Source organism: Oratosquilla oratoria, chromosome 37 (assembly GCF_046742065.1).
Source record: "Oratosquilla oratoria isolate Oo_2021 chromosome 37, ASM4674206v1, whole genome shotgun sequence".
Taxonomy (NCBI): Eukaryota; Metazoa; Arthropoda; class Malacostraca; order Stomatopoda; family Squillidae; genus Oratosquilla; species Oratosquilla oratoria.
In genome coordinates, this window is record NC_134813.1 from 19,176,230 (window position 1) to 19,188,729 (window position 12,500).

At 39.9% G+C, this 12,500-nt stretch overlaps 2 protein-coding genes across 5 annotated transcripts in view; both read left to right on the forward strand.

Moving 5' to 3' along the window:
• The window catches only part of LOC143019556 (ficolin-2-like), a 30,276-nt gene extending 26,301 nt beyond the window's left edge, over positions 1-3,975 (forward strand). Inside the window, exon 7 of the mRNA XM_076175290.1 lies at positions 3,010-3,975. Within this exon, the coding sequence (XP_076031405.1) occupies positions 3,010-3,203 (194 nt within the window). The 3' untranslated portion in view covers positions 3,204-3,975. The remainder of the gene's footprint in view (positions 1-3,009) is intronic.
• A 4,405-nt stretch (positions 3,976-8,380) lies between these two features.
• LOC143019557 (epoxide hydrolase 4-like) overlaps positions 8,381-12,500 on the forward strand; it is a 37,412-nt gene continuing 33,292 nt past the window's right edge. For 3 of the 4 annotated variants that reach the window (XR_012965825.1, XM_076175292.1, XM_076175294.1), the window contains exons 1-3: positions 8,765-8,794; positions 9,015-9,230; positions 11,906-12,030. Coding sequence is in view for 3 of the 4 variants with exons in the window: in XM_076175292.1 (XP_076031407.1) it covers positions 8,780-8,794; positions 9,015-9,230; positions 11,906-12,030 (356 nt within the window). In the remaining variant the exon portion in view is untranslated. Of the gene's footprint in view, positions 8,526-8,764; positions 8,795-9,014; positions 9,231-11,905; positions 12,031-12,500 lie in introns of those variants that run through there. The other variant, XM_076175293.1, reaches the window with a different exon arrangement.

Below are 12,500 nucleotides of genomic sequence, written 5' to 3' on the forward strand. Positions count from 1 at the left end.
TAACAAATGGGAATCAAACAGACAAATGATAACAAAACAAAACAAACAATAAAAAAAAATCATCACAGCATCTTGCTTAGGTGTTTATCTAAATAATTTTTAAAGCTTCGAACCAAACCACAGTGCACTGCCTCTACAGGAAGTTTATTCCATTCATTAACTACACGGTTGGCGAAGTTGTTTCTACCCACTTCCATTGTTTCTTGTCTGATTCTCATTCAGTGTGAAAATTTTGTCACTTTTGATGTTAATCCCCTTTAGAATTAAAAAAAAAAACCTGTATCAAGTCACCTCTGAGTCTACGCTTTTTTAGGGAAAACAGATTCATATGTTTTAGTCGATTTTCGTATGATTTATTTTTTATATTTGGAATCAGTTTTGTGGCTCGCCGTTGTACTTTTTCCAGTCTGTCAATGTCTTTAATGATATTCAGTGACCATACGGAAACAGCATATTCCAAATGTGGACGAACTAACGATTTATATAGCTTGTTAATGAGTGATGGACTTTTGAAGTCAAAAGATCGCGTAATCAGTCCTAGAATCTTATTTGCTTTCTCAGAGGCTGAAATACACTGCTTGGATGATTTGAGATCGTTACTGATAATTACGCCGAGATCTTTTTCACTATTCACTTTTGTTAACGAATTTCCAAATAACTTGTAATCGTACTTACTGTTATTTTTACCTATGTGCATTACCTTGCATTTACTTGTGTTAAAATTCATTAGCCACTTTTCAGACCATTGCTGTAATTTATCTAAATCTTCTTGAATATCTAATTGTTTTAAGTGATTATTTGCCACTCCGCACAGTTTTGTATCATCAGCAAATTTGGAAACAGTATATTTTAGTCCATGGTCTATATCATTTATATATACTATGAATAGAAGTGGCCCAAGAACGGAACCCTGAGGAACTCGACTTGTAACATTTTTCCATCTAGAAGTTTTTTCCATTTAAAACAATTCTCTGTTTTCGATCATTCAACCCATTACTAGTCCAACTTAATAGGCTACAACTTGTTCATTGATGACAATCTGCTGCTGCAGGATGCTTTCTGCGGGTGGTAATAATTTCTAGGGAATATTCTTTCATGCTTTCTCACATTGCAGCTTGTCAAGGTGATCCCATCCATGGATACCATGTAAGGTGTCAACATAAACTGCTCCTAGGCTTGGAAGGGTCTTGAAGTTCTCATCTCTCCGGATCATTATGCGAAAAGCGATTCTCTTTCTACGGGTATATGCTGATTGCGTCGCATCCTGTTCAGCTAGTGGTTCTTAACCTTTTTGTGTACGGCTACCTAGGGGGTCGTTAGACATTTCCAGGGGGCTGTAAAACCTAGGAGAAAAGTAGGAATCTTTAACATTCTATTACTTATTATCTTTACTAGAGTATGGGTCTCTAATGATAAGTTTATGAAAAAGTAATGTCTTTACAAAATTTTGTTTTCAATAATCTACTTAGGTTTGCCGCCATCTTTCGTAGTGATTGAGCCCCATTTCAGTTCCTCGAAACCTATTGCGGGATGTCGGGGGAGGAGGTGGTGTAGGGTAACTCGTCCTAAACCTGTATACTTCTTACTGAATGCTTACTGGTGATCCTCGATCCATTAGACCTGTTGCTGTGGATGTAGCAGCTACTCATATGAAATAAATGTTAATCTGGGTGGCCACCCTAAAGTTAACAAAAAGGAGAAGGAATGGGCAGGTTTTTCAGAAGGAAATCAGAATACACCGTTTAAGCGCCTCGGTGTGGTTCCACAAAGCACACTTAGTATGAACAATTCCGTGTTCAGTGCTGACGGCTGGTGATATTCTTAAAAAAGACTTTAAGGTATTTAAAGTGACTGCCGCGAGAGCGAGGTGTCGGTCATCGTAACGTCGAGAGGATCCAACAGATAGGCAGGTTTGACCCAATCAGTGGAGATCTGATCGAGCTTGCCATTGCGCTGTATGGTTATATATTCCTGGTGCTGCGTAAGACTTCAAAGGGTCCTTTATATGAAAGCTGCAAGAGTCTTCTGGCGGCGTCCGTTCTGACGAACACGTGGGTACAATGGTGAAGATCCTGGCTGACGAAAGGTCTTGGGCGACTTGAGTTGTCGTGGTTGTGTGGGCTGGAGTTTGGCCATGGCGTCCTTCAGATTGTCGGCGAAGTCGTGTGAAGCACAGGAGTTGGACTCGGGAACAACGGTGAGGAGTTCTCTTGGGAGTTTGAAGGTCGTAATGAATGAAGACGAGTTCTGTGAAAGAGTAGCCAATGTCAGCTTTGAGAAAGGTTCTCATACCGAGGAGTACTAGAGACAACGCCCAGGACTAGAGCTCATTCTTGCGGGCATGCGCGTGGAGGGCCGACTTAAACTGGCGGTGGAAGCGTTCTTCCATGCAGGTAGCTTGTGGTAACTTGTCGTTCGTAAACGGCGAAGGCCAAGCAGTTATTACTTTGTCCTAGAGGATAGAGCCGAACTGGCTGCCTCTGTCTAACGTTAGGTTAGGGGGACGCCAAAGTGAGCAATCCAAGTGTCGATAAATACTTGTGCAACGGTGTCGATGTTAACGTCAGGAATTGGCACAGCCTCTGGCCAATGAATGAAGCGGTCGACGCAAGTGAAGATATACTTGTAACTGTTGAGGATGGGAGGGGGCCGACGATGTCGATGTGAACATGGTTGAACCTGGCAGAGGCGGTCTTAAATGGAAGTGGTGGGGAAACTGTGGCCTGTCACTTTGGAAGACTGACACTTGATGGAGACTATAGAATATGATTAATGTTCTGGCGAAATTTCCAGGAACGCATAAAAAGGTTTCTTTAAAATCGTCTGGCGTTAACCACAGTAAAATATCCAAGGTGGTCAAAATGATTACAAAGTTTAAGAATAACCATACCATGACTACGTTTGAGGGATTATTCCTGTAAAAGAATATTGTTCTTTTTCCTTTCTACTCAGTCATTAATGGTTTTGATTTCATTCTAATTACATTTTCCGATTTGTTTCTCATTACAGATGGTAACTGTGCTGTAAGGATGGGCGGCGGCGGAGGATGGTGGTACAAAAGCTGCTACCACGTACTCGGTACCGGAGTCTACCGGAACAGTAAAGGCAGTCGGTATGGTGGCGTAGCCTACTGGCCCTTTGGTGAAGTTGAAGAGTCCCTTAAGTCTTTCAGAATGCTTATCAGGCCTTTGGAGGAAGAGTAATGATGTGTCAAGTATTATAATGATAGGTGTAACGGAGAAGGGAAGCGGGTATTTGTTGGTGCCGAGAATAGCAAGGAGAAGGAACATAGGTGTCCGCAGGATTTTTCACAAGGGGAGGGCGAACGGAAAATTTACACCTTTAACTTGTACTGTACTATTATCTGTTGCCTTGAAAGTTTTGTTCCGCAATCTATTCTCTCTTGATTAGAGAAATTTCAAATCTCTCGCATTGTAAATCGCGTGAATTACAAAAATATGCTTAAAACTGTTTAAATTGTGTACTATACATAAAACCGCAACACACTCGATGTAATCAAGTACAAAATTATCGATATTCAAAAGTACACTACCCAGTGGGAAAAATTATTGAGGTGTTGACTACCCAAAGCTTGAGTTATTTCTATCATATCAAAATTGTTACTTTCGATGTACAACTGGACTTTCTGATTTTTATTTTCTTAATACTGAGAACATTGAAAATTTCGTACATGTGTATTGAAGAACTCTAGATGTTCTGCAATTTCTTTTATTGACATAGCAAAACAGGAGCGGTAGGCACTCTAATTATCAAGGAGGTAAAAAGGACGATTGAAAACGGAGGGAGAAGCGGCATGGTCGGAGTCCCATGAGAAGGGTTAAGAACGGATGAGAGTATGGAGGGAGAGGAACATGGCAAGGATGGGTTATATAAGCTGTTCATTTTCTGAGACTGTATGTACTTTGAGAATGTCCTGGTAAGGACGAAACGTCAGTGAATAAAACTCCAACTGTTCTCTGTGTTTAGCTCACCGCCCTTCCACCCATTTGTCTTCCATACTTATATATATATATATATATAACGTTAAAACCACTGTTGGAGTAGAAAAGACTGGAGACGGGGAATCTATATATTTCGATTGCAAATTGCAATCCTCTTCAGTGTATCTATATATTTCGATTGCAAACTGCAATCCTCTTCATAAAAGTGCCGAGTGGCTTTGGTCATTAGGGCTGTCACAAAAACTCAAAATTTATTGATTTTTGAAATCTAACCAGTCAATATATCATATGAGTCTCAGATAAAGTTGTTAACAGTTATGAGTATATTGTAAACGCCTAGAAAAACACTTAACTGTTTATTGTTCTTCAAAGGCACAATATACTTGACACACATAAGTTTATGTTCAGACAATAATATACACATCAACCTCTCCACACCGTGGCTCCACCATGACCAACTTGCAATGGCGTAGCGTCTCCCTTAGCACGGGAATCTCTCAGGCCTAGCAACTGAACTTTGTTATACATGCAAATTAAGTACAGATTATACAATAAATCAGGTGAAAAAATTCCCACTATACATTGCATTGTACATTCAATCAAAAACAACACAAGATGCACAATAACAAATATCTATATTTCAACAAAAGTGTCGGAAATATCTGAGATGGTAAAGAGAAATATGGGTTCCGGGCCGAAGATGGAATGCCTCGGAGCTGAACGTTGAAATAGATGTGAAGGTGGTGATAAGAACTGAAGATAAATGGAGGAAGAGTGATGGTGATATACAACGTTCGTCTTACATGGTCACCATGTGCAGGGATGTCAAACCCATCGTCGCTGATGCCAGCTTGGATTTGTAAGTCTAATCCCACAATTTTTAGTTTATTTTTTTTTTTTACGAAAAAAGGGGGTAGGGAGGTTCGCTATCTATAAAATGTTATGGTGATTCGTGTACTTATACATTAACATACAATTTTGGGTGCTGTTTTGGTATGCGATCTCATTTATGGCGTGATCTTAAAAAATAGGATTTTACTTTGGTATGCGATCCTAACCGAACCTAACCTAACCTAACCTAACCTAACCTAACCTAACCTAACCTAACCTAACCTAACCTAACCTAACCTAACCTTACCTAACCTAGCCTGACCAACCTACCTAACCTAATCTAGCCTAACCTAACCTACCCTAACCTAACCTACACTAACCTACCCTAAGCAACTCAACCTAACCTAACCTAACCTAACCTAATCTAACCTAACCAAAGCTAACCAAATTGGGTGCTGTTTTGGTATGCAATCTCATTTATGGCGTGATCTTAAAAAATAGGATTTTACTTTGGTATGCGATCCTAACCGAACCAAACCTAACCTAACCTAACCTAACCTAACCTAGCCTAACCTAACCTAACCTAACCTAACCTAACCTAACCTAACCTTACCTAACCTAGCCTGACCAACATACCTAACCTAATCTAGCCTAACCTAACCTACCCTAACCTAACCTACCCTAACCTACCCTAAGCAACTCAACCTAACCTAACCTAACCTAATCTAACCTAACCAAAGCTAACTAACCTAACCTAATCTAACCTAACGAACTTAACCTAATCTAACCAAACCTAACTTAACCTAAACCTAAACTAACCTAACCTAACCTAACCTTACTTTACCTAACCTAACCTAACCTAACCTAACCTAACCTAACCTAACCTAACCTACCTAACCTAACCCAACCTAACCTAACCTAACCTAACCTAATCTAACCTAACCTAACCTAACACAACACGCATTTCTTGCTTATTTGTTAGGTAAAGTTAGGTTAGGTTAGGTTAGGCTAGGTTAGGTTAGGTTAGGTTAGGCTAGGCTAGGTTAGATTAAGTTAGTTTTAGGTTAGGTTAGGTTAGGCTAGAAAGGGTTAGATTAGGTTAGTTTTAGGTTAGGTTAGGTTAGGTTTATGTTAAGTTAGGTTAGGGTAGGTTAGGTTATTTTTTTTAACTATTCTAAAAATATTGAGAGCGCATACCTAAGGAAAATCCTAATTTTTTAGATCACGCCATAAATGAGATGGCATACCAAAACAGCAAAAAAGATATGATGAACATAGATCGCTACTATCAGGTGAGATCGCTTACCAAAACAAAAGCGCGACTTTGAGATCGCATGCCAAAACAGCACCCAATTTTGTCCTATATACTCGTATTCATGCATACGACTATGTGTCATCATGGCACTGTGTTCTTACGTGTCAAGTCGGTCGTTGCGGTAACATACTTTCACCGAAAAAGATTGTCAGCCGTCCATCAGGGATATAAGAAAGTGTCGCATGCCGCGGAGTTGAAAATAACCAAGTACAATTAAAACGTGACGTGTAATTTTAATGTACATATGAATATATCTTTGTACTGTTTGTAGGTGGGAGCGGAACTCTGTGCCTTTACATAATATATCTTTCATATTTTTGTGTAAGACCGGACGTGAGGCAGATCGAGACCAAGGTCCAACATTCACAATCAAGGCCACCACTACGTGGGTGATGTAACGAGGGAGACTGTCTTTTAAATCACTGCCCTCCCCACACACACACACCTCCTCTCTGTTTCTCCCCGTATTGGGAAATGACCGCATGTTCCATCCATTCCATATTTTAGGTGACTTTATTGACATCATCTTCAAGGACTAAGGCACTTAACATTCTTTAATGATTAGAGACTAATTTCCTCCACTCGAAAAAAATGCTGATCATTTTTAACTTCGATTTCCTTTCTGCCTGCCTTGAAACTCTACCTCATCATCTATGATCGAGTCATAGATGACCTCTTCGGTCATATTGCTGCCAAAATAATAATATTCTCTTTCTCTCTGTCTCTCTTTATCTCTTTCTCTTCATTTCATTACATGTACGGGCAGATTTATTCCAGCTTTGGAGTATGCTGCAGTAGGTCGGTCCCCACATAAAAAATAGACATATATGAATAGAGAAAAATAGAAAGCGGGAAGCAAAATGGTTTCAACCCTAATTGGCAGAATGTGCAAACTGACGATATTAGAAGAAAGAAGAGGGGTGATGTGATAGCAATGTACAGAACTATAAAAGAATTGGACATGATCGATAAAGAATGCTTTTTATTATGGAGTAGAGGAAGAACCATAAGGCACGGAAAGAAACTGAAAAAATAAAGTTGTTTGAAGGATATCAAGTAATACGACTTTCCATACAGATATTGATTTGTGTAACATGGAAATACAAATAGTTGTCAGACTGCATGAGCGATTTTGAAGTTTAGTTTGACCAATGCAAGCAGAGATGGGAATCCACAAGTGTAAACACACATGCACACGCACGCACGCACGCACACACACACACACACACACACACACACACACACACACACACACACACACACACACACACACACACACACACACACACACACACACACACACACACACACACACACACATGCACACACACATGTAGTTGGTAGAGCGCTGGACTACCAGCATGGTGGTGCTCGTAGTACTTGGTTCGGATCCTGCCCAGGGCCGAAATTATTTCGGTATCGTTGCGCTTCGGGTCGTTACTCTGACTCTCGTGGGCGGGGAGTTGGGTGTGTGTGTGTGTAAGGTCATAGCATTACCCATAGATCGGTCATACGAGCTCTGAGCTCTCTTCCGGGAGGGAAATAGCTGTCGATCACGAGTCCAACACGTGATCCAAAGACCAAGGTGAATACACACACACACACACACACACACACATGCACACACACACACACACACACACACACACACACACACACACACACACACACACACACACACACACACACACACACACACACACACACACACACACACATGCACACACACACACACACATGCATACACACACACATGCACACACACACACATACACGAACACACACACACACACACACACACACACACACACACACACACACACACACACACACACACACACACACACACACACACACACACACACATACACGAACACACACACACACACACACACACACACACACACACACACACACACACACACACACACACACACACACACACACACACACACACACACACACACACACACACACACACACACACACACACACACATGAACACACACAAACACGTGCGCGCGTGTGCACGTTCCTTTGATTGGTTTCTTAGTATTTTAGTTAGCTTCGGAGTTATAGCCAGATTGTCGGCCAAATAAACACTCAACTATTCAAACTGATATTCAGTCACATTAGCTCGTCATAGAGATAGTTACGTATGCATTCAATCAGGCAGGCAGGTAAACGGAACGATAGTGACTTACTCGTAATTACAAAGTCAGTCTGTCAGTCATACAATCGGTTAGTTAGTCACTCAGTAGCTCTCGAAAGTATTCACTTGCCCTCAGTGCTGATAAGCGGCAGTATCATTGGGTTATCACTACGAAGGCAAGAGCTCGTTGGCCACACTCCTTACTTGTCTCTCTTCACTATCCCTCTCACCCCATCCTCTCGGCACCACTGGCACGCCGTCTACGGTCAGTAATCTTCATCAAGGCTCGCATTTTGGTCACAGTGACCGACTCCCAGTACCACTTGTTCACAAATAGAATATGTGTATATATAAATATATATATATATATATATATATATATATATATATATATGTATATATATATGTATATGTATATATATAAACAAAAATCTTTTGGATACTGTAATGAAAACTGATAGTGAAAATTATCTTATTTTTTGTTTGGTGATTAGAAAAATATATACATTAACTTTTCGTATGCTTGTGTTCACGGTCGGTAATGTTATACGTATCAAGTGTATTTTTGTTTTAGATTGGCCATGAGTCACTGTTTGAACACTGAACGTTGAATTCTGTAATGAGGGTGATTTTTTTTTTTTAGCAAAACTGAACACGTCATTTTAAGTTCAACACCCTATCTAGATCAGAAGAAACCATAAATGTGCCCCCACCACCACTTTACACAATCTTCCTCCTCTTCATGCTCCTTCAGTTCCTCTTGGAAATGAAAATTCGCGTTTGTGTGAACAACTTCTTCCTGTTGTGTCTGGAATGGACTTTGACGTGGTTTTTTGGCTGTGGTGTATTCCTCTACATGGCGTGGATCTGGCTGATGGGGCGACTCAAAATACGCCTACGGGTCAGGAACACACCTCCGCCATGCCTTCTCGACGAGAGCCTCGGGCAGCATCGTTTCATCAAGCTGCAGGTTAGCAACGAAAATACGGTTTTTGTTTTTGTGTATAAGACCGCAGAAATGACACACCAGTGGTCAGAATTTTCTCTCTCTCTAAGCATCGTTCAAAAGGGGTACTTGGAAACTTTAAGCATCTGTAATTCGAGGGAGTTACAAAGTACACATTTTTATGATACCCAAGGGCAAAAATACTTTTATAACTGCTGTATATCTTGGGTGTTCAGCTGTATAGTCGGTATTAGAAACATACAGTAAAATTAAGTCATGAACTTACATCCGTTCAACGGGAGCAGTCATAAAAGATCTAGAGAGGCCCTCTTGAGAGCAGGTCCTTGGCTGTTTTATGCGCTTTTCTGTACTTTGGCACAAAGCCAGTAGTGTGCCAAAATAGTGAGGAGGTCTACCCACTAATGTTTGTCAACTTGATTATTCGAACAAAAGTACGTGTACTATCATAAACAATTATTCTGATTACATATCATACACGAAATACTTTCGAGTCGTGAGATATGCAGAACTTACTTTTCTACGTATGACTATCAGAGACATTGAAAGATATTTGCATAAACTTGGAGGTAATAAAACATCAGGACCTGACTATTGGAATAACTATGAAGTAAATACTACTATTTTTTATTCAATTAGAGCTTAAAAAAACGGTTTCGACCTCGTCATGAAACGATAGGACTGTCAGCACGCTTTGACCTAGTGTAACAATGTGAACTTTGGAAAGAAGAGATTAAGTATATAAGAATGTAATCTAATCATGTATAAGAATAGTAAATGTCCTCATAAAGAACTACGTGGTTTATCCCTGTAAAGGTCACTGCCCTTCCTAGGGTAGGTAACACTTGGTAACGGATAAGGCAATCAATGAATTTAGAGGCAACAAGAAAAGTCAGCTGATAGCAGAGGCGGCCTGCGAAGATTATCCTAATACTTTACAGTCAAGGACTATATAGCAATAAGAAAAGAAAATATATACCTACTATATATAAATCTTAGGCTTCAATCTTATGGATGTGGATTCTCTTTCAATGTCATAACATAACATAACATAACATAACATAACATAACATAAATTAACATAACATAACATAACATAAGAATAAAGGAGACTGCAAGAGACCATAAGGCCTACACTAGGCAGCTCTGTATCCATCACCATCTGTCATCCCCATCCATAAAGTTGTCTAATCGTTTTTTAAAACAACTGATAGTTTCAGCGCTTACTACATGGTTACTAAGTTTATTCCATTCATCGACCACCCTATTAGTAAATCAATTCTTGCCTATTTCCTTCTTAAATCTAAATTTGTCCAGTTTATACCCATTACTGCGAGTCCTGCCCTGTTGTTTTATTATGATGACCTTGTTTGCATTACCCTTGTTTTAACCTTTGATCCACTTGAACACTTTTACTAGATCAGCCTGCACTCTGCGTCTTTCCAGAGAGTGTAAGTTAAGGTGTCTAAGCCTCTCTTCGTAAGGCAAATTTCCGAGTCCATGTATCATTTTGGTCATTCTTCTCTGTACTGATTCTAATGAATTTATGTCCATTCTGTAGGACGGAGACCAAAACTGTACCGCATAGTCAAGGATGGGTCTAACTATCGCTATATAGAGTTTAATAATTACCTCTGCACTTCTATTCGTTACCGTCCTAGCAATGAAGCCTAATGCTCTGTTAGCTTTATTTCTGGCGCTAATGCACTGCTTCCTGGTTTTAAGGTCCGGACTCACCAGAACTCCCAAGTCCCTCTCGCACTCAGATTTGTCTAAAAACGTGTTATCTAAGTTGTATCTATTTTCGGGGTTGTGTAGCCCTACGTTTAACACGCTACACTTAGAGATATTGAAGTTCATTTGCAATTTCACCGACCATGTTAACAATTTGTTAAAATGATCCTGCAGAGTCTAGGCGTCGTCTCCTGACCTAATTAGGCGTCCTATTTTAGTGTCATCTGCAAACTTACTAACATCACTATTTATCCCATCGTCTAAGTCGTTTATGTACATAATGAACAACAAGGGACCCAAACCGAGCCCTGGGGGACCCTACTAGTAACATTACCCCACCTACATTTAATTCCATTTATGGTGACCCGCTGTTTTCTGTTAATAATCCAAGCTCTAATCCATTCTAACACTTTTCCTCCTAATCCATGGGCTTTGATTTTATTTAGTAGTCTCTGGTGTGGCACCTTGTCGAACGCTTTGCTAAAGTCAAGGCAAATAACATCGTAATTTTCATTGTTATCTGACGCCTTATATACTTTAATGTAAAAGGATAGAAGATTAGTCACACATGGCTTACCCTTGGAGAAACCATGCTGTGAATCACGAATTAAATTATGCCCTTCGATGTGTTCTCTGAGTCTATTTACTATTATCGATTCAATCATTTTTCCTATAACCGATGTCAAACTGATTGGTCTGTAGTTGCATATAGACGATCTATCTCCCTTCTTAAAAACAGGAACAACGTTTGCCTGCCTCCAAACAGTTGTAACAAAACCGGTGTCTACCGATGTATTGAATATTTCAGTTAACTGGTCGCAGATTTCACCTGGCGTTAATCTGAACAAAATTTCTGAAATGATTTTTAGTTTTGAAAATACAAGAACAGACTACAACCTATAGATCCTGGTATGTTGTGTTAATTTCCTGTCTCGGTCTTCCTGTAGAACATTCGACTCCACTACGTCGAGAGCGGATGTCGCGAAGGGCCTCTTGTTCTCCTCCTGCACGGTGTTCCTGACTTCTGGTACACGTGGCGAAAGCAACTCCCTGAACTGGAGGCCCAATACTGGTGAGGATTCTGCCACGTCCTAATATGCTTAGGATATAAGGTGTGATAGGGGTTGGGGTGACGTGGGCATGATCGCTCTAGTTAGCGCCACATGAATTTCTTTATTACAAGAGATCACCGTAACAAAAGGTTTTAGATTATCTCAATGACGACATTCCATATTTACACTTTAAGCCTTTATCTGACCCTCATAAGAATAGATTTTTTTTTAATTATAGCCAGTTAATCTCAGACTATTTGTAAACCTTTTCTTTTCATTTGTCTGCTTTTGTGTTATTTTTGTTTGTGTCATAAATTAAGGTAAATAAAATCACCCAATTTTGTTTCCTACCTTTTTCCTTGAATTGTAAATATGAATATAAAAGCACATAGGACATCTAATTCTTTAGTAGTTCATGCGGAAAAATTCGATCATTTACCAAACTGGAGAGGAGCTGAAGTGCTGCATAAAGGTTTTGATAAATTCATTA